This window comes from Leptodactylus fuscus, chromosome 5, assembly GCF_031893055.1.
Source record: "Leptodactylus fuscus isolate aLepFus1 chromosome 5, aLepFus1.hap2, whole genome shotgun sequence".
NCBI lineage: Eukaryota > Metazoa > Chordata > Amphibia > Anura > Leptodactylidae > Leptodactylus > Leptodactylus fuscus.
In genome coordinates this window covers 61,710,317-61,733,283 of record NC_134269.1, presented here as the reverse complement: position 1 = coordinate 61,733,283, position 22,967 = coordinate 61,710,317, and the positions used below count along the sequence as shown (strand labels likewise).

The following is a 22,967-nucleotide window of genomic DNA, read 5'->3' as shown; positions in this document are numbered from 1 at the left end:
ATAATCAATACCATGGTCGTAGAAAATAAATAAAAATTTAGAATTCTGAACAATTCCACCTGTAAGTTTTAAGCTCTAGCCAGTCATCTTTTAGTCGTATACCTGTTTTGGAAAGATAAGCGAGATGACCACTATCTCCTCTTCATCTAAGCTTATAGACCCACTAACAGAATATTCTTCTGCTTACACAGTAATATAGCGGTGTATGATTGATTCTATATAATCCTTATATGTGTTCTGAATGGGGATAGCTGGATAAGCTATTGCAAGAAACCTATAGTAGTGGCTTATCTCCCCTGAGAACAACAGGATCAGATTTGTAAAATTCAGAATGTTCCTTGTTTTCCTTGACATCATCTGTTGGGAAAAGTCAGGATACCCCATATAAAGATGATAGTTAACCAACCCTGTTGACTTTGACTGTCTGTAATCTAGTATGTATGGACACCTCTAAGGGATTATAGCAGAGCAGCAGTAATATACCAGTGACACTGTAAACATTCAGTAGTTTGCCCTGCTGCTTGAGTTACAAGACAACCTCTCATTTTCTTGGTTTGTTACCTTTGCCCTTACACTAGTAAATGACCCAAAAAAGAGTGTGTAGACAAGACCCCACCTGACCCTGTTATACGTGGTGCTCTAGTCTAACACCATGTTATAGCAATACTCATACATTACATAGACTGTCAGTGTATGGATATGAAACATAAGTGTTTATGCTGCACATATAAAGCAGGCTGACCTATAGATCACCACGACTCAGAGTCAGATAGAATCAATGAAAATTCTTTGTGCCAGCTGCCAGCCCTTGTTTGTGATTTGAGAGACAGGAAGGGGTGAGCTAATAAGATTTTATTACAATTTTCCAGCATTAACATTGATATTAGAATAATTAATTTTCAGCTTATGAATAATGCAGTTAGTTGGTGTAAGTAATTGCTATGCTTTTTAATATAACAAATCTCTTCTGTGGAATATTTGTAGTTAATGATCAACACTTAAAAAACAATGCATTGAGGCTTGACTAAAGTATCAATTTTATTCTGCCTGCAAAAATTAACATAAAGTGGACCCCAGGGAGAATACAAGCTAAAAATCATATTGGTCTCGTTGGTTACATTTGGTTATGACATACCATCTAGGCACCAATAGCCCTATCCATATTGGAGAGCTTAACCTATCTTCAGACAGGGGGAGCTGGGCAGGTTAATATATAGTTTTGCAGCTGGTGCACTTGCTGCTGTAGGCATACCTGGTAAATACGGCCCCTCCCCTGGTGCACTTGCTGCTATAGGCATATCTGGTAATTCAGGCCCCACCCCTGGTGCATTTGCAGGCTTATTTGCATATCCGTAAAAAGATGATTATCTATGCATTGCTTCATTGGCTTGTCGGCAAAAATGTATGTTTCTGCTTCTACTAAAGGCCTCTACATAGCACTGGATTTGGTTTGGGAGTTGTTTTGGACCTTACGGACACCCTTTAAGAGAATGAAATATGCTGAAAATGTGCAAACTCCCTTTAGCATCTGTATATTCTTCTATGGACCATTCTTGCCAAATGAAAGAGTTGACATCTTCATTAGCAGGAGATCCAACCACTTCAGCTTCAGACCATGCTGTGTCTGCTAAAGGCAAACCCTCAAGTGCTTCACGCCTTTCATAAAGACTGACTGCACTCATGTAAACCATGTTTTATTAACATTATTTCATACACTGAAAAAACTGCTTGAGGCTGAAACAACAGCTTTGTCCAAGCACGATTAAGAAATGTCTAGAAAGACCTATACATTACTATCTCTTCGATCTCTTGTATAGAGACTTATATACTCATAATGTCTTTGATGACAATTATCCAGTACAGTCTAGTATATTGATTTCTCCCTATAGTATAAAAGGGCTTAAACCTATCAACAACACCTGTCATTATAAACCAGAGTTATAGAAAAGTCTATGTTCTTCAGAGATCATAACGTAGACTATGCATCTGTTATTGTGCTGGGATCCAGGGGTGATAAATGAATATAGTATATCTGTATATCTAAAAACTATATGCGGTTTTACCTACAGGCTTAGCCTGAAGCTTCTGTATAAAATCTGTAGGTAGATCAACCACCAGTGGTTTGGTTGCCATATACATTATGATTAAAATGTTATGTATTTTATACTGTACATAGACTAAAATCTATTCATATCTATAGTGATTATATCTCTACACAATCTTGTGAGACCCAGTAGAAATTAAACATTGACCCATGTACCACATTGGCTTAGCTACTCAAAATGGATTGTTTCTTAGAAAATATAATCATCTGTATATTAGAAACTTACATTTCTATATGATATAGCCAACAACATTAAAGTAGTTGTATCAAGTGTCAAAGTTATTGCCTATCAATAGTGGACAACTTCACCATCGGTAGGTGTCTGACTATTGAGAGCCCAATGGATCTCAAGACCAAGAGTCTGGTTCTTTTGTCCACCCGGAGTGTCAGGCCGAACATGCACCCTGCCTTTCCATTCATTCTCTACAGGAGAGCTGGTCATACGCAAGAATAGTGCTTAACTATTTCCAATAGAGTGGTGGAGTGGTAGGACTCATGCATGGCCTGATGCTCCAACAGTATGGGAGAACTGGATTCCCTTTCTCAGGTTGGTGGGGTCCTAGCTATGCTATGCCTGCAGGCTATGCTATTGATAAATGATAACTTCCAAATTTGGTATAGCCCATACTTGTGTGTTAAACACTCCTCAACCTTTGCACTTTGCTCTTGAATGAGAGCTCTATGGGACTCCTAGGAAAAGTTCATTGCTAGGGAACAAACAGCAGAAACCTGAGCATTGAGGCGCAAGATATATAAAAACACTTTTCTCAATAATGCTCCTATTAAGGACATCTACACTGATATAATTAAACAGGTCTCCTGGTCACCAACAAGAGCTGTCAGCAGTTTCCCTGGGTCATATCTACTGAAAGAATGCCTTTTCCTCCGTAAATGAATGTTCCATATAACAATATCTCCATAGACTATGCAGAGCATCCTCCCTGTACTTGCGACTCTCTTGTTGTCATCTAAAGCTCATTACTCTGCTTGGTACTTGCATTAATTACATAGATATAGCAGAGATCCCTTTTTTTTTTTGCTGTTTAATCTCATAAATATGGCTTCAATGAATCAGCTATTTGCATTCTGTCTAAATAAATATCTAAATTGCCCCTGAGAATAGAGCAACTGTTATTGTGAGTTTATGCTTAATCCTCAATAGATTTCAATGCTAAGAAGCTCAAACTGTCTTCCTCCTCATATGATAAAAACAGCTGCTAAGCCCGGCTGTTTCTTCAGCCATTTTCCCCTGCGTATACAACATGGGTTGTAGAAAATGCCATTTCCTGCCTTAAGTAAAAAGAAATCAATTATAATCTTGTTTAAATGATGTTGGTTAAACTGTGGCAAACTACTGTCTGAAACAAATGGAAGTAGCAAGGCTGGGAGCAATGATAGCTACCGCTCTGCCCATTACATGGTTTGGTGGTTGGGTCTGAACTGCTGAATCATTAATGGACAAAAAGCTTTTACAGACTCTGAATATTGTTGACTACATATAAGTATCTCCAGCAGTGTTTTATATTTGCGTTGTGGTCAAAAACATCTCCGTAAAAGGCCCAGGGATCAATATTGTACAAGAAAGACTTGTGGTTATGGTTAAAAAGCATTTATGGGTTACTAGGAAGCTGGTAGAAAATACAATACAATTGATTATACGTGCATTATAGACTCGCATAGGAACGGACATCTACGCAAAGGGACATGATGAACTCAAATGACTATTTAAATAGCCAGTACGAAAAATATGGAGCAAAGCTATTCTTTTTTTTTGTAGATTGTGAGCCCCATATAGGAATTACAATGTACTTTTTTTTTTTCCTATCAGTATGTCTTAATAGAATGGGAGGAAATCCACACAAACACGGGGTGAACATACAAACACCTTGCAGATGTTCCTGGCGGGATTTGAACCCAGGACTCCAATGCTGCAGTGCTAACCATTGAGCCACCAGGTAGCCCCAGAGAAAAGCTATTCCATGTAAAAAAAAAAAAAACCTCAAAAGACAAGTGGGTAGTACAACCTCTGGAGATAAAAAAAAAAAAAAAAAGAGGTTCAATATTTAGAGATGACAGGGTTTCTTTACCATAAGAACTATGAATATGTGGAATAGCCATCCTAAGGAGCTGAGGGTTTGAAAAGGGCTTAGATTATTTCTTTGAAGAAAATAGCATCAATGATTAAGTAAATGAATCAAAATCTTGTTCTGAATGTGATCGAGGATCAGGAGGGTTTTTATGTATGTGTCTTTATACCCATGTGACTGCTACAGCCAATCACTGGCCTCAGCGGTGGAGAGCGCAACACCAGTGACTGGCTGCAATGGTCGCTTGGGTATAGAGGTATATCGTTGCTGAAGCCAAGTAAACAAAACTACTGAGGAACACTGAAACAGTGCGGGTGCAGAGGATTTGGGGGGATTTATTGGGATTCATTTAATTTCTTATTTTATGGATCTCAGAAAATCCCCTTAACTATTTAACATATGAAACAGTCTTTCCCTTAATATATATATATATATATATATATATATATATATATATATATATATATATATATAAAAACTTTGCTTATCTGCTAAGGGTGGGTTCACATCAGTGCCCGGTCTCCGCTTTGCAGGTTTCCATCTTCTGCCCAAGAAACTGGGCAGGGGATGGAAATCGGCAGTCACTTTTCAAACCCATTCATTTGAAAGAAAAAAAAAAAAAAAAAAACGGTTTTGCCAGGGCTTTCATAGCATTTCCGTCTTTTGGCAGAAGACGGAAACCTACAAAGCGGAGATCAGGTTCTTGTGTGAACCCACCCTAAGGCATCAGCTGACCTGTCCCTGCAGTAATACAGCTCTATATAAGCTGGAGTTTAACCATATGGTGTCATTATATAATGTCCTGTGGCTGTATAACATTGTAAAAGATAATGATTCATATTTCTCCAGGTACATCAGTAATTATTATGACATCACAGGACAATATAATCATGGTCATTATTGTCATGAGTCATGATGTCATAGGCCATTATCAGAGCATTTGTGAAAGTGTTTATGAACTTTCTTAGCTCTAAGAAAAAATAAATTACAAATAAAAAAAATAAAAATAAAATAAGGTTACAAAAAGTCCAGTAATACGCCTGAAGCCTAAAAGTCAGCATAATATTATGTTTTTGTACTGTGTTTAATGAATTGTAAAATTGAGATTATGGGTGGTTATATCAATTTTTTTTCGGACTTTTTTTATTTTATCCTTTTTTTTGGTAATTTTCTAAATTGCTGTAATTATAGAAGCCATTTCCCTTTAGCTCAAGAGCATTACATGTAAAACATGTTATTTATTAAGTAAAATAAATGGCTGTGGTTCCTTTTGCAGGGAGTCCATTTCTTTTCACTATGCAGCCCAGCTCTGTATTATGCTTCGCTATTATGGATGACATTATGAGGAGTGAAGCCCATTCACTGATAAACTCAGTAAAAAAAACACATTTTCTGTGCTGATAGAGAACTATTGTTTCATACACTGACTGTCATTTATCAGCATAAGTGTATTGACGTAAGTGCTAATGTGGTGAAATTTCCAGCCTTATTTGTACCTATTTATAAACCCCATTTGCTGCACTTCTCAATGATATCCAGGGCTTTCATAGCATTTAGTTACAATGTAACAACGTATTCTAATTTTCCTTCGTATGATGCTAGGATTGACCTTGTAAGAAAGAAATATCCTGCTCAGATAGGTGGATTTACAATAAAAAATGATACTCCTTGGCTATTCACCATACGATATTCCCTATAATGGGAGATTTACAATGGGTTGTGTTACCAGCTAACATTCATGTTTTATAAGTGGAATTAAAGTTATTCTTACATCTTTAAATCCGAAATATTCCCATTAAAACCATGTTATGGCCTTATTTGTAGCAAAATTGGGTATTAATGTATGCATTATTGCCTTAGTAGTTTCCATCAATATAACACTTGTCTTCTAACATCTATGAAGATCACTAGTCCATCACTAAGAAGTACAAAAAACTGTATTTTTTGTTATTCTGAGGTTTATTTGTCATTCTAGATCAAGATCATCCAAAACAAGTCATTTTCCTAAAATATACATGAAAACACAGAATATTCATAATTTATTGCTGTTTTATCAGCACATTTACCTTTTCTCCCGAAAGTTTGGAAAGTTATATCCTATAGGTTTAGAATGAGCAATACGTGCAAGGTCAACTGTATGGCACGAGGATTAGGACAGAAAAAGGGTGTATTGATGGTATATTAAAAGCAGAGATGGGCAAAACAAGTTGGATTTGACCTGAATTTTTTAAAAGTTTAGGTTTAGACCTAAACCCAAAACTTTTGGAGTTTGCCACCCACAATTTGCTATTATTCTCTGCGGAAATTTCAGGTCCCGAGTATAATAAAAAGAGGTGTAGAAACAAAATAAACACTTATACGTATGTTCTCTCACTTCTCCTGGGCTCACTCATTCCCTTTGGCGCTCCTAGCCTTTCTGCTATCCTGTGTGATGTAATAGGTTCAGGGGAAAACAGGGGTCACATGGGGCATACGAAAGCCATGGGCCGTACCAAGCCTCGTGAATATTGTCAAAATGAATCTCATGAGGTTTGCTCATCTCTAATTTAAGAGTCAATCCTGTGTACCCTAAGGGTCAGTTCACATGGAGTTTTTTGCAGCGGATTTTGACACGGAATCCACCTCAAAACCGGCTCCCATTGACTTCAATGGGAGCCGCTCGATCTTTTTTCCGCTAGCTAGTAGCGGAAAAAAGAAGCAAGATCGCGGCATCCCGTAACGGCTAGCCGCATGTAATGTTCCCACGTGGAATGCAAATTCCGCTGTGTGAACATACCCTTAGACTAATTTTTTTTAGACTTTGTTGTAAAGGATGTATAGGTTGCACATGCTTGTTGGAGAGTTATACTGAACTCTGACTACCAAAAAACAGAACACTATAGGTTATAGGGGGGAAAAAAGCAGTATGCCCTCTCTCTATCACATTTTGCTGTATATTCGATTGTGAGATTTACAAATTAATGGTTCCAAGGGGCAAAAACCATTCATTTATTGGTCTTGCATCCTGCATGGTCTTCACTAGAGATGTCTTTACACTACTCTCCCACATCTGGTTTATAATGCTAACAAGTTTAGGGTTAAAACTGCTGACAGTCATTGCTCTCCCTGAGCACCATATTTATCAAGTCTCTGTTACTTTATTTATTATATGCTGACTTATTCATATCCAGAAAATGAAAACCTGTTACATCTAGATTTTAGGTTTTTATTGCCATGGATTTTATTCCATGAAGAGTGAAATCTTCAATGTAAAAGAATTGACCCACTGTTGATTAAAAATGGAAATATTCTACATTGTCTAGGTGAAATTTCTTAAAATTTTGTGTACTTTTTTTTTTAGTACTATAGGACATAGTTTTTTTTTTCTTTGTTTTGCACACAGCAAACAGATAATAAGCCATAGTCAAAGCGTGTTACTTAATGAAAGTACTGTGATTTATAGGGCTCTATTGTCTCTTCTTGTAGAGCCGATCAGACACTGGTTTCTCTAGATGTTTTATTGTGGACATAACTTTTCCCTTATAACCAGTTGTGTGTAATAGCCTGGAGAGGAGACATTGAAAAGATGAAACTGTCTGAAACCAAAGTCCTTCAAAATGCTATCATAAACTGCATTACAATATGATTGTAGAGGTGTGAATAATGGTTTCCCTTGGTCGGGTCATTGTCTATCCCAATTAATCATGTGTCAATGGCATCTACAATAATACTGTCTACCTCTGCCTTCCCTCCCAAGACGTACTTGTTCAGTTCTTCCACAGCAAAATATGCAAATGCGTGTTATATTAAACATGATGCAAGGAGTAGCAGTCAATACGGGGCCCTGGACTCTGAGATGGCCCCAAACATATCTGTGCAACATAAAATATACACAAGGTAGGTAAGGGGCCCAGTACACATTTAGCACGGAGTCATAGGAGCTGCACACTTTATGGGTACATAAGACATTGTACGTTTTACTTGTGTAGTCTGACCGGATACAGCAGGAAATAAATGTTTAAGTTGGTTTATATAGACTGTTATAGCCACTAGCATGAATGAGAAGAAATGTCTTTATAATCCTTGACATTCTCTTCTTTAATAAAACTAGTGAGACTTATCTATAAATAACTATACGGTTCTGCAAGGAATTCTTGAGTGATCCGAGTCATTCTTTTACTGTCCATCAAAACATCATGACAGAGTCCTTTAAAAAGGTTTTGTTCTTACCATGATTGATATGATATTGCTAAGACATTAATATGTCATCTGTACATGTCCGAGCACAGGGATTTCATCTGACCACAACCCTATCTGAACATGACCTTGGCTTTTACCAGACACTGAGCTGCCTTGTCCATGCGCTTTGTGTAGTATTGCAGATAAGCCAAAGTCAAGTTAATGGATTATCAGAAATACCAGGCACTATGCATAAGATAATCCTTTAAGATAAGAAGTTCTAGTTCACCCAGAGTGGTGCTGTGTCTGATAAAAGTCATAGTAGGTGGCATCTCAACTTCTCCTATCTGGAGTCGGGAAGGATTTTTTCCTCCTGAAATGAGGCAATTGGCATGAGCCTCATTTTTTTTTTTTTTTTTTGCCTTCCCCTGGATCAACACTGTAGGAGATTGTAGAGTTATTAGTTGGACTTGATGGGCTAATGTCTTCATCCAACCTCATCTACTATGTAACTATGTAAGCATGTAAACTCTTCCATCTTTAGTCTATCCTGAAAGTAGCAGTCACGCTTATCTATTTATTCAACTTCAACACTTCACTACACTAGTTGCCCATCTGTCATAGGACAGAGATTAAATGTATCACTCACCTACAAAGCTCCCATCAGTGCTGCACCACTCTACATCTCCGGCCTCATTTCTGTTTTTCACCCTACCCATGCTCTTCTCACTACCAATGATCTATGCTTAACTCCCTCCATAATCTAAGCCTCCCACAGTCATCTGCATAATTTTTCTCAAGCTGCACTAATTCTGTGGAATGCACTAACCCTAGACAATCAGGTTAATTTCCACTCTCTGCAATTTTAAGGATTTCCTAAAAACTATTTTCATTTAGACAGTCCTATAATATTCCCTAATATACATTAAGTCTTCTCAAGTCTTCAAAACATTCTGCATTGCTCCTCAGCTTCTGATTCTAACCATCCACACTCCATGCACTGAAATTTACTTCATTTATGCACATACACATATATTATACTTGCTAGAGACTGGCTCATGCAGCTTTATGTTCACTACCTTCTTTTATAACAGATGGCTGGATTGTTGTATGCAGTGGTGTAACTAAAGTCTTGTGGGCCCGGGTGCAATCTTTTGTCCGGGGCTCCCTACCTCATCACTACAGTGAATTATTGATAGTGATGGTTACGGGTGCTAAGGAGTTTAATCAACCTTAGTGTGGTTAGGGTAATCTGTGATCTCCTGGGCTTATGGGCCAGATGGAAGCTGCAATCTCTATACTGATCGCAGTGCTTATTAGCCCCCTAAGGCTCATCGGCCCCGGTGTGACTGCACCCTCTGCACCCCCTCAAGTTATGGCCCTGGTTGTATGTATCAAGCACTTTTACTCGTGTATCTCTCATTTTTTGCATAGATTATACACTCTTCTAAGCAGGGTCACCACTCCTATTGTGAATTGGTACTTAGTTTATTACTCAGTAATATCTGATTTTGTTTCCACATGTAGCCTCTGATTTATAGTCCTGTGGAATATTGTGACCCAATATAAACATTAATATTTTTTCTTTATTCATTGTTCTGTTTGCTATGAATCTCAGTTGTCATCTTAAAGGGGTTATGACACTACAGATATGTATCACCTATTGTATAAGTGGATGTGTCCAATTTCTAGGAGTCCAACCACTACACCAGCAATCATCATAGAACTAAATAGAGTGCCAGCCATGCAAAACATACTAGCGCTTCATTCTCAGGTAGAATTCAGGGAGACTTTTGTTCCTTGTTTTTTAGATTGCTGGAGGTCCCAGAGGTTGGACTCTCAGTTATCTGCCAATTATTTCCTATCCTGTGTCTGTAGTTGCATAACACCTTTAAATGTGAACCTTTGTAATATGTATCATAAGGATATTGTGATGGACACCACAATATTTACTCTGAGCACTTAGGATTTCATGGCAGACTTAAATGGTTAAAAGTTAGAGATGAGCGAACACTAAAATGTCCAAGGTTCGAAATCCAATTCGAACAGCCGCACACTGTTCGACTATTCGAATGGATTTCGAACCCCATTATAGTCTATGAGGGGAAATTCTCATTTCAGGGGTACGCAAAATTCGATAAAACTATACTTACCAAGTCCACGAGTGACGGTCAGGCTGGATTCTCCTTGAAGTCTTCTCCTGACGTAGCGTCCCCGCATCTTCCTCCGGCTGGAATTCACTCTGCCTAGGCATCGGGGCCTAGGCAGAGCCGACTGCGCATGTGCGGACATGCACAGTTGGCTTTACCCGGCCCGACGCCTGAGCAGAGCCGACTGCGCATGCGAGGGCTTGCCGCGCATGCGCAGTCGGCTCTGCCTAGGCCCCGATGCCTAGGCAGAGTGAATTCCAGCCAGAAGAAGACGCGGGGACGCTATGCCGGGAGAAGACTTCAAGGTGAATCCAGCCCGACTTCTAAAGGTAAGAGAAGAACCAGCGTTGATTGGCAGAATGTATAGCATTCTGCCAATCAACGCTGGTTCTGCATCGAACCTTAAACTTCGAACAGCTAGTAGTGTTTGATCGAGTACGAGTATTTCGAATACCGTAGTATTCGATCGAACACCTACTCGATCGTATACTACTCGCTCATCTCTATTAAAAGTATAAAACCTTTATTATTATTATTATTATTATTATTATTATTATTATTATTATTAGTCATTATAATACTCCTCAGTTGCTTTTCATAAACTCATGCTTAAATTAGCCACAGAAAGTTCGACTAATTGGTTGTGCAATTGTATTTTTAGCCGTTAACCCTAACAATATTTACATGGCCATGGCCAGTTTCGGCCATGAGAAGGCTTATGGGAAACTACCAACCATCAAAATGTATATCAGGATCTCCAGGTCTCTATCAGTCAGAATGTCAAAGGTTAATTGTAATCCTTCATAGACCTTTATATATACAATTATTCATGTCTTTCAGTTTATTCACTTTGCAATAATAACTTTCCATAATGTAGCAGAAATAATTGGGTAAGCATTAGAAAAAAGATAGAACAACTATTAATTAGTAACAATTAACTATCATCCTCAAAAGTGCTAATCAGACTTTCCAAGGATTTCCCCCTTGCATATCACCGCACAGTTGGAATAGTAAGATTCTTGTTTTAATTTTACATAAATTAATTAGAAAAACAAAAATGTCATTAGCAGAAGTCGGGAACAAAAGAACCGAGATTGTAAAATATAATCATTTTTTTCTTTTCTATTTTGATAGTGATGCACTGCAGAAAAGTGAAGAGTGCTAACACAGTACTTGGGCACCGCGCCATGAGAATCCATTTTCTCCTCTTTTCACATATATTTTTCGCTGTGTTATCATAGACCTTATTTTTGTAAACACTTTCAATGTAATGCTCAGCACTTATTGTCATCTTCTGGAGTGGGAGGGGGTTAAAACGACTGCTGAAGAACATCTCTAACAAATTGTATATTGCTCTAAAAAAAAATATATTATATTGTCTTTCCCAATCTTTAAGGCATAAAGTGAATGTGTATGAATTGTGCAGATTAAAATGCAAAAAATACCAATATAGGAAAAGTGACCACTTTGCAAAAATGAGTCGCGTGCATGTGGGATGTGGATCCTGGGATTTAATGCTTTCAGATTACTGCATTTGGAGAGGAAAAGAAAAAAATAATTTTTCCTTCATAACATGTGGTAATTGTCATCTTCTTCATGGGAGAATTTAGCCTAACTCTTGATCAACACTGTAGGTTAGACTTGATAGAATTGTGTCTAATGTAACCATGTAACATGTACATTGTATGTTTAGGCTGAATAGTATGAATAGTAAATGGCAGAGGGCATCTCTTCATCACTGGTTAGAAGAATCTTAAACGGGTTTACAGATTTTAAAATTACATCCTATGGACATAATTGGGACCCTGGTTATCTTTCTTTAGAATCCTGTGAAGACACCACACTTAAAGGGGTTGTCCCATCTCAAGAATCCTATCTATACTGGTAGCTTATGTAAATTGAATACTTTCCCTAAATGTATGGCTTTAGAAATACTGCTTTGTTTGCCTGCTATTTTACCTTATTTACCATTGTTTACACATCATTGCTATAACCACGTACCTATAGTACCAAGTGATGCTGCAGGGCAATCGTTAAACTAATTGCAGTTTTGCTGATAAAGCCAAGTCTGTTATATCTCTATCTAAACACACAGATAACACTGATTCTATTCTGTACAAGCATCTGCATATTATCTGATCTGCATAAGTATTGTTAGACTTTTCCAGCAATTTAGCAAGAGGGAAGGGGAAACACTGAGATGGGAAAACCCCTTTAAGTCACTAGCATGTGATGTCACATTTCATTCACCATGGTGTTATGTCATTTTATCCCAGAGGTTACCAATCGGAGTGCTAGGTCATACAACAGACTAGAGAATTAATAATGTGGGAAAATTCAACATGATTTTAAAATTCCACAGTATTTTATTAACCATGTACTTTTCCATTACTTTTTTTGGAAATATTTCCTCCTTAGTGAATTTTACCATGATGGAAAGTGAAGAGGATCATTTCCGCTGACGGCTTTTTCATGCGGTTAGCCGCGACGGGATGCTGATACAGTGCTTCGGCATTCCGTCGTGGCATCCTGCTCCTGATTTGGCCCAGATGAATGGACCAAAGCAGGAGGGTGTCTCGAGCCACGGATGCTGCTATTAACTCAGTCGCAGAATCCACGTGAAGATTGGTCATGTTGCATTTTTTTTCCCGCTAGCTGAGAAAAATCACTAGCAGAAAAAACTGCGAGTGACTCCCATTGAAATGAATGAGAGGCGTTTTTGCAGGCAGATTTTGAGGCGGACTCCTTGTCAAAATCCACCTGCAAAAAACTTAGTGTGTACAAACCCTTAAAGAGATTTTCCAGGATTTTGATGTTGATGACCTATAATTATGTATAAATACTTCAGCATTTGGGTGAGCGTTGTGGCTTCTTTGCTAAATTCCAATCGCAGCACTATCAAGTATGGTATATGCTTTGGCTTCCCACAACATCTCACCTTAGAGTTGATTGACGGCTGTAGTATTCAGTGTCAGCCACAATGATGTAGAATAATGCTGGAGCCATGAATCAACGCCAGGATGAGATGTTGTGCGCCTGCTGTGTATGACTGCTATGCACTTCCAAACTCATCTGCATATGGAGACAAAAAAAAAAAGGTTTATTTGCAAGTCTATCTCTAACAATGGTCACAAAAGTATGTTTACGTGTGTGTAACCCCCTACCTTAGGCTGTGATTGGTAAATAGCTATAATTCATGCTCCCGTTCAAGTGCACCTCCAACTTGCAAACATATCCATATTAGTTAGAAGTCTGGTAATACAATGCTAAACTGCTTTCAATATAGAATACGTTATCTGATAATAATCCTACAGGTCAGTAGGTAATTTACAAGTTGATCTGAGTCCTCAGCTGAATACAGTCGTTTTGTTCAGCATTTATCTTTTACATTGTCCAACCTGTGGAATTGGAGAGATATTTTTATACTTTAAAGGGATTATGCAGGAAGAAATATTTCTTACCTTCGCATTCTCTGCACCGGATAAGCTTTATTACTACAGTGTATCTAGCCCCGACAGAGCGCCAAGGACTACCTTTCAGAGTGCAGATGGGGAGATTGTGAGACTCGCTCCTTTACCTTCCCTGCTGACACATCAACATTTCAGGTCTTAGTCACATGACCAACTCTGCTATACTCTATAGACCTTGCACCTTGCGGTGATATCACATAGACCTGGGAGGTAGCTTGCACAAACTTCCACCCTTGCCTGCAAATATAACCATCAGTGCCCTTGGGGACCATCATATATATACGATTCATAAAGCGGAATGTCGTGATAAACTTTATTTGTCCCAACATAACCCCTTTAATATAATATTTAATATAATAAGGAAATTAATTTCATCTCTAATTCTGCTATTTTCTGATACAATCATTGCATTTTAGAAGGCAGCATCTTGTTGGTCAGACTGTAATATATTAGGTATCCCTGACATATTTTGATCTTTCAATTGTAATTTTAGATATTTTTCACAATACTGTTTGCAGCATGAAAAGGAACTGTATGTTCAGGTCTTTTCTCGAATCTATGTAATCTGCTCTTGTGGACTGAGCTGTTAAGGACGATTGTGTATCACCATGTTGTTTTTTATTTCATCCAGTACTCTATGTTCACATTGGTAGAACATCCCTGCAGTTCAATGATAGTATGTGTGGGAAGCCGGCAATTGAAGCTCAGATTTCACTTTGGTGATGTTCGGCACATTCAGTCGGCTTAATTACCTTGCCCGTACAGAACTTTATTCCTGCAGACATTTCCCGCAGCTTTAAGCTATTTCTTCAATTCTCACTGTCAAATTACAACATAAAAACAGATATAGGGTTAAACAGATAGTAAGGTAACTGTGGAAAACCTAAGGAAAGGTGGAGCGAGCTAGCAAATCTAGTGAATGTAATTGCGTATGAGAAGAATACAATCACACATCTCTTAAAGAAGTTAATTTATCTTCTACATTTGTATTTATAGGGAAACAGGTAAGGATGGTACTGTAAGCGAGGGCAGACAACCGGCAGCCCCAGGGATATGTAAATTTATAGGGCACACTATCTTCCCCAGAACTGTGATCAGAAATGAGCCCTCCAGACCTCTAGGAGTGCTGTGCTCAACAAGAAATAGCAAACAATGTACAGTACTATTTTTTATATTGGCACACTAAAGTATACAGGATTTCCCATTTTCAAAAGTTGTGTATCTATATGTATCTACAGACTTACAGACATTTGATCATTGACAATTAATGTGGCACATACTGTTAACTCTTTCAATAGCTTTTGTTGTGTTCTGTCGTAAGATATCATAATACAGCAAGTTATTATTGTCAGCTAAACTTTGCTATATCTTTATTTATGAGATTTTTATACATTTGTGGTCTGTGTTCACTCTACTGGTTATGACAGTTACCAAAAAAAGAACAGACATTGGAGGATACCATTTTTTAATTATTTCTCTGTCTAAACTTGTCATTAAGTGAATACAATCTACATTGAGACTACATTGGCCATATATATATATATATATATATATATATATATATATATATATATATACATATAGTTGTATAAAGCAAGTTGTGTGTTTGTGTGCGCTTAGTATGCATAATAATGTTTAACATAAGTAGTCCTTCCATGACTTGATTTTTCCTCTTTATCTTCCGACAGTGTCTCTTACATATTATATTACTCTTACCTTAACATGCCAGCCCATTAGAACTGAATATTAATTGTAATGTGTATGAAACTACTCTCTCACTCGACTGTTTATCTAATTCCCATAAAGTTTGTATGGATTAATGGATATAGAGGAAAAGGAAACTTCAGATCTGTGGGGTTCCCTGTAGTTATTCTATAAATACATTAAAAAAAAGATGATGTTTGAAAAACCAGCTAAGTATTGAATTTTCTCAGTTTGCTTCTTACGACTCCTCCTAAACATTACTGCTGTACTTTATGCCGTTTTCATGTAAGCTTACAGGATGAACGATCTTACATAACTGCTGGATGAGTGTCTATACAAAACATATACTGCTGAGTGACAAAGTGGGAGATTTGTTCTAGACACTCACTCAGCATCAGTTTACTGAATCACAAGCAAATCCCAGATTAAATTCCTATCGAATTCCTACAGGTGCCCGCATGTACCACCATATGGTGTCTCTTTAAGGCACTGGAGTCTCCATTAAAAGCCTTGTAATATGACATTCAAGCCTGCATGCAACCGCTTTTTCTTACTATTCTATACATAATCTATAAGAAATATCTTTGTCTGTCTCTGGGTCTATCTATGGGTCTCGCATATTGTAGTGTATGAGATTTCAATGTGCGCCATATTTGGGATGCCTTAGGCTAAGGTCCCACATTGTGGAAACACAGTTTTTTGTTGTTTTTTTTGTTGCGAATTTTGTTTCAGTTTTAATGAGCCAAAGCCAAGAATGGATTGAGCAGAAGGTAGAAGTATATGAACTTCCTATATAGTTCTTATTCCTTTTGTAGACATTCTTGGCTTTGGCTCAAAAAAACGCAGCAAAATCTGCAACAAAAAGCGGTGTTTCATAATGTGGGGCTTTAGCCTAAGGCTAAGGCCCCACATTGCGTAAATGTAGCTTTTTTTGTTGCAGATTTTGCTGCGGTTTTTTGAGCCAAAGTCTGGAGTGGATGGAAAAGGAATGGAAGATACTGTATAAAAGAAGTTCTTAGATGTTTCCCTTCTGTTAAATCCATGGCTGACTTTGGCTCACAAAACTGCAGCAAAATTTGCAACAAAAAAAGCTGCTTTTCCGCAATGTGGGGCCTCAGCCTAAGTCTGTTTTTCTCATGTGCAGTGAAATCATATCCAGCCTTATTGCAGGTACTGACATTCCATATCTTACGTTTGTGAAATACACAAAGTCACCCTTACACTAATTTGTGAATTTACATAAAACCACTGTGAAAATCTTCATATCGGTTGCCCTTATATTTTCTCATTTGTTCAGTGTTATTCCCTACTTTAGAGGATTAAGCATATAGTATGAATTAGGGTTACTTATTGCATGCTTTCACAGTTAACACCAAAGTGTTAGTTGGCCTTTTCGTCTATGTAATCACACCAGAACATGTTGATATATGTCCTAAAACATGGTGGACGCACAATGGAAGGATCTTTTATATCGGCATTGTGAATTTCCATCAGGGGTTCTGGCAAACTTTTTGCTATTTTGAGAAACAGAATAATGCATTTTGCAACTTTTCTTGCCATCTGGAGGCCTACTGGAGCGCCAACAGATCTTCTATGCACTTGACTAACTTCAATACAGTCTGTGGGTGACCTCCTGGATTTGTTATATGATGGTTCTGTCAAGCATAATAGCTTCTGTTACACATGGATACCATAGCACTAAAGTGAACATAATCTTAACTTTCCTAGTCTTAGCTTTCCAGCTAGATGAGCACAGAACACCATAATTGTCATTCTATAAATATTACAGTAATTATTATTACCTTCATCATCCTCATCTTCCTCGTTGTCATCCTTCTCGTCAATGTTGCATCATTTTTGCAATCCATTTGAACTGTATTTTTTTTTTATTTTTTGGCGAGCCTTGCTCATCCTTTTTCATTTGATGCTAAATTGCTCCATTTATTTCATGTATTTCTTGTCTACAAGAATAGTATATCACGTTTAGTATTTTTTAAGTTTTATATGTCTGGTGTTTTTCGTGTAGGAAAATGTTTCGAAACTACAATACCATGAGCAAGCTGCTCTGGCACATGTGTTATATGGATAATGATTTTTTTTTTTTTATTTTGGCTTGCTTTTTTGCCATAATAATTGACCCGCTGCCTGTCTCTTATTTCTGACACTAAACAAGATATTTTTAAGTGTAATAACAAATGATGGCCCTTTCTGTTTAATGTGCAAAAAAAAAAAAAGTCCCACTTCCTTTTTCCTGTCCCTTTTATTCTCATTGGACGAATTTATTTGACAATCTGTTCCCTTATAAATAATATTTATTACATAATATTTATTTGCTTATTTTTCCTTAAAGTACCTTCCTATTTTTGTTTTTCCTTCCTTTATTTTGCCTTTGTTTTTTCTTTTTTTTTTAGGTTTCAGAGAATATATGTTGAACACAATAAGCCTTCCCGGACACCCCAAACCTCTTAACCAAGGCATTTATGTTCACGACGTCGGTGTTTATTTCAGCAAAGGACGCCACGTCTTTTAAGCCTCTAAAGTTCCTTGTTTATGTTGTCAAGTTTAGGCTGTTCTCTCAAAATGTGAAGGGAGGCACAGAAAACTTTTGGATCAAGGTTTCACAAGACTGCACTAGTCCTCTGTTGTAAACTTTTAATACGACGGAAACGTATTTCTGTCGAAAGATAAATGTTGCTTTAACTACAGTAGCTACAGCTTTCAAAATTATCCAGACATGCCACAGCAACAGCAGCAGGAGCAGCAACTTATAATAAAACAAAGGAGACAGACTCGAAAGGAGCCATCTTTATAATAAACACTAGTTGTATTTGTTTAAAAAAAAAAAAAAATCCTTAGTCGTGTTTTTCCTGTTTGGAATCTGTGTTTGAGTTTTCTGTGATCCTGTGACTTCACATCACCTTATTAATGATGTCATCACCCTTTGAAATGGCAACCTAAAGAGATCTCATAAAGCAGGGCCTTGTATGTCATGGAAGTCTCTAAAAATGATGAAGACTGGTAAGAAAAGGGCATCGTAGGTTTTTGTGACTGTACAAGCGACACAATGAGAAGCGAAATCTTACTTTTTTAACAGGAGAAATTGTAATTATTTTTCAATGAAATGTTTTACAAATCTTTTGTGCGTCAGAATTTTTATTATTTGTATTATTTTATTTTTTATGGGTAAGACATGTGGGGAGGGGGCAACATGTGAGGTAAAAATTATACGGTCACAAAAAGCAATATTTGCTTTGTTTAAATTGGTCTTTTTTAGGGTATGATATATGGAAGTTTACTCTGCTTTATTCACCTGATATACACAGGAATACATCTGTAAAAAAAGGGTGCCAAATGGAGAATCAGCCTTATTTATTACATGCGAGAGGTTCCTTAGATGACAGACATGGAGGTTTTAATTATTTACATAGTGAAGAAGAGAGAACATAGCAGAGTGTGCCTATGTATATCTACACTAAGAGCTCAAAGATATCTTTATCATCATCCTAAAGCATCATGCACACAGCCATGCCGTGTGCACGGAACCTGTATATGGAGTACATATGGTTCCGTACTAGGAAGCCATAGATCCCGATCTAAGCTGAGACAATATGGCGACATGTTACAGAGGTAGTCTCCAGGGCAATGCTTCTAGGCAAGAATATCTCTTGCAATTCAATGGAACATGCCAATGCCTACATATGAAATAGAAACATATGGTGGTAAGCTATGGGCCCAACTTGTAAAGCACCATAACATGGTTGTGTGCATGAAGCTTTATGTTGCCACGTGGAATAGGGCACCTAATCCGCTAACTAATGCTGCATGCACTTCATTTGTTATCAATGTCCTGTCATGCACTTTGTCTAAGATACATAGTCTTTGCTTCATCGATCAGCATAGGAATCTTAAATCTCTGTAACAATATCAGAAGGTTCTACAGATAGATAAAAATTATCTTTTGTGTCAACATATCCATAGATTTTTAACTGCATTACTTGCCATGAAATATTTGCCAAACTTCGTCTTTCCTGTGTCATAGTGAATTAGAATACGTAGTACCGAGCAGGATGAGACGTCCGGTCCACTAAGCTCATCAGCCTGAAATTACCCATATAATATAAGAGTGCAAAAACCCAAGCCTGCGTTCCTTTGAACCATTGTGCCTGAAAATGTGTCTGTTTGTATGTACACCTAGAAATATTACTACACATCAGACAAAAGCTATGTTTTGTATGATAATATATCCCAAATAGAATTATTCCAGATAATAGTAAACAATGAATAGTAGAGAATTATTTTGCTCATATTACACATGAAATTTCTCAATAAAATCTACAGATATTTATAAAAATTTAATTCAACATATCATGTTTAAAATATTAAATTGTGCCAAATTCCACCTTGTTATATTTTATAGTAGTCGTATTATTTAAGAGAGGTAAATATAGTGGTTAACTTAAAGGGCAATTGTCATAATCTTCCCAAAATATATTTGCTTTGTATACAGGGCACTAAAACATGGGGTCAGTGGGAGGGCTGGACTGGGAGGAATTTCCCTTAAGGAAATGGCGCTTTATTTGGCATTGAATTTTCCACGCTGAAAAAAAAGCCTCCCATTGGCTTCAATGGGTTCCTTTTTCTGCTAGCAGAAGTCAATGGGAGGCTTTTTTCAGCGCTGAAATTCCACACCAAATTCCTCCATGTGAATGAACCCTAAGGGTGCTGTGAACTCCTTTTTACTAAAGATCTACACTCAAGATAGATCATCAATAAGAGATCAGTGGGGTCCGATAACCAGGACCCCTGTGAATCAGCTGAAGGAGCGGTGGTACACATATGAGCGCCCTGAGCTCTTCGCTGTTTACATTTCACACCGTCTGTTTCCTAGCAGATGATCTATCGTGAAGATAGGTCATCAATAAAGAGGAGAGGGACAACCCCTTTAATTGTGGGTCTTCAATTTGGCCCGGACATACAGCAGCAAAAACTATGGTTGTATGGATCCGCCATCCTGGATAAAAAGTACGGTTGTTTGCATGAGGCCTACGTGAACAATATGCTCAAAATTATAGCTCTCTCCCTAGTGAAACCCCATTTTTTTTGTCTTGTACACTAAATATAATTCACTGTATACAAAGCAATTATAATATAGTAAGGAATACAATGACAGCTCTGCTTTAATGGAGAAAATATCAGTATAATATAATAGCTTGTATACTTGGCTATGTTTATTATTGTTAAGATCCATCTTTTTTTTCTGTAGGCTCTATGTAGTTTGCAAATGTACAATTTTGCATTTTCACAATATATTTCACTTATATTTTTAGTTGTTGGCACTTTGTGTAACACTAAATGATCTCCTGTTGTCACTTATAAAACTGTCAACAAGCTGCTGTTGACGGATCTCTACTTTTTTTATGAAATAGATATATTAAATATGTATAGTAGCGATTGTTAACATGACAGATGATGTTCTATGTTATCAATATGTCTCAACATGCTAACACACTTACTGACTGATGACTTATGGCATCACCATGTAAGGAAGTCGGCCATGTTTGATATTTTTATCCAGAAGTCAGACTTAATGTCTTTTGTTATTCTTTGGTCTTCTGTTCGTCCTTCCAATATGGACTAAAATTTGTATGGCCACATCTACAATACATTCACCAGACAATTATTCATTCAATGGTTGTTCAACTTTGCTTCTATCTAATGTGTATGGCCACCTTTATGACTAGAAAGACATGCTACATTGATACCATCACACGTCATCTTTCATGTTAACAGTCAATAACTCAGTACATATTTGCTAGTAATTGGAAAATACAACCAAACAAACCCTCAGCCTGCTTTTTGATTATTTCCACTCTCCAAACACAGGGGCAGATTTATTAAGGCTGACATATTGTACGCCAGTCTTAATCAAGGGCCCAACTTGAGCAGGGACTGAGAGATTTATGAAGAGGCTACGTTCTCTTCATAAAACAGTTGCATATCCCTGTGCCAGAATGGAAATGCTAGTTTAGAACCTGGCATAGATTTCCTTTATACCTGGTTTGAATTGTAATAAATCTGTTGGGTCCAGGCATTCTTTCCCCGGCCCACCCTGATCCCTGCCCTTCTCCACCTACATCTGGTCAATGTGGCAAGCAAAGTGCAAACTGAGGCTTGTGGTGGACTTTTGGTACAAGAAAAGACCTTGCACCAAACGTGTGTCGCAATGGTATCCCTCTATACCAGAAAACTGAATTCCCCCAATAGTGAATCCCCCCCCCCATTTCAGAAGACTATAATAAAGGGTTGAGGATAGAGATGAGCGAACAGTAAAATGTTCTAGGTTTGATATTCGTTTCGAGTAGCCCCTCAATATTCGACTACTCGAATCAAATATCGAACCCTATTATAGTCTATGGGGGGAAAATGCTCGTTTCAGGGGTAGGCAACATTCTATCAAATTATACTTACCAAGTCCATGAGTGAGGGTCGGGCTGGATCCTCCGGGAAGTCTTCTCCATGCAGCATCCCCGCGGCATCTTCCAGCTCTGAATTCACTCTGCCAGGCATCGGGCCTGGCAGAAAACTGAATTCCCCCAATAGTCAATCCCCCCCCCCATTTCAGAAGACTATAATAAAGAGTTGAGGCTAGTATATGCCATCATTATTCGATCAATGGTTGTTCAACCAATAGGACTTCAGCTTAGCACTGTAGCAGATAGTGGTGCCAGAAAAGGACCATGTCAATTCGTCTACTGTCAGCTCATCAGAAAAGCCAAATAGAGCCAACAGGAGACAAAGCATGTTAAAGGGAAATTTATGACACAATGGTTGGACCGCCACTGGTAGGACGTTGATGACATATCCTAATAATATGCTGTCAATATGTGTCTTTTTTTTTTTTGCAGATTGTAGTCATGACCCTTTCAAGAGATTGGTAGACTCTATCTATAATTGAATCATATCACAGTCCTAGTTTATTTTTATACTGCACAAAGTAAAATTTAATCAACACAAAGCAGAAAAGGTTAATGGTGATATATTCTATTTCTGATACATTTGCTAACTACAGAGCTGATGTAGTCACCGATGGACCTTCACTTTAAGCATGACCATTCTGTTCAACAATTTAGTGATCACCAAAACAATGTATTGTACCATGCTGATGAACTGCAGGGAAAATCTATTTCATAAGTATTTTTTTTTTGCCATTTTATTGGACCAGGTATCTAATTATTATTGATTTGGAAAGAAAGGCTGATATTTTAATTAATATTATTACCTCACATTCAGCCTA

The 22,967-nt window shown here is 37.6% G+C and overlaps 1 protein-coding gene across 9 annotated transcripts in view; it reads left to right on the top strand.

Moving 5' to 3' along the window:
- The window catches only part of NTRK3 (neurotrophic receptor tyrosine kinase 3), a 541,580-nt gene that overhangs the window by 419,797 nt on the left and 98,816 nt on the right, over window positions 1-22,967 (top strand). For 2 of the 9 annotated variants that reach the window (XM_075273269.1, XM_075273268.1), the window contains one exon: window positions 18,085-18,809. The exons of the other annotated variants lie outside the window; for them this stretch is intronic. In XM_075273269.1, coding sequence (XP_075129370.1) covers window positions 18,085-18,203 — 119 coding nt within the window. In that variant the 3' untranslated portion in view covers window positions 18,204-18,809. Of the gene's footprint in view, window positions 1-18,084; window positions 18,810-22,967 lie in introns of those variants that run through there. 9 annotated transcript variants of the gene reach the window in all.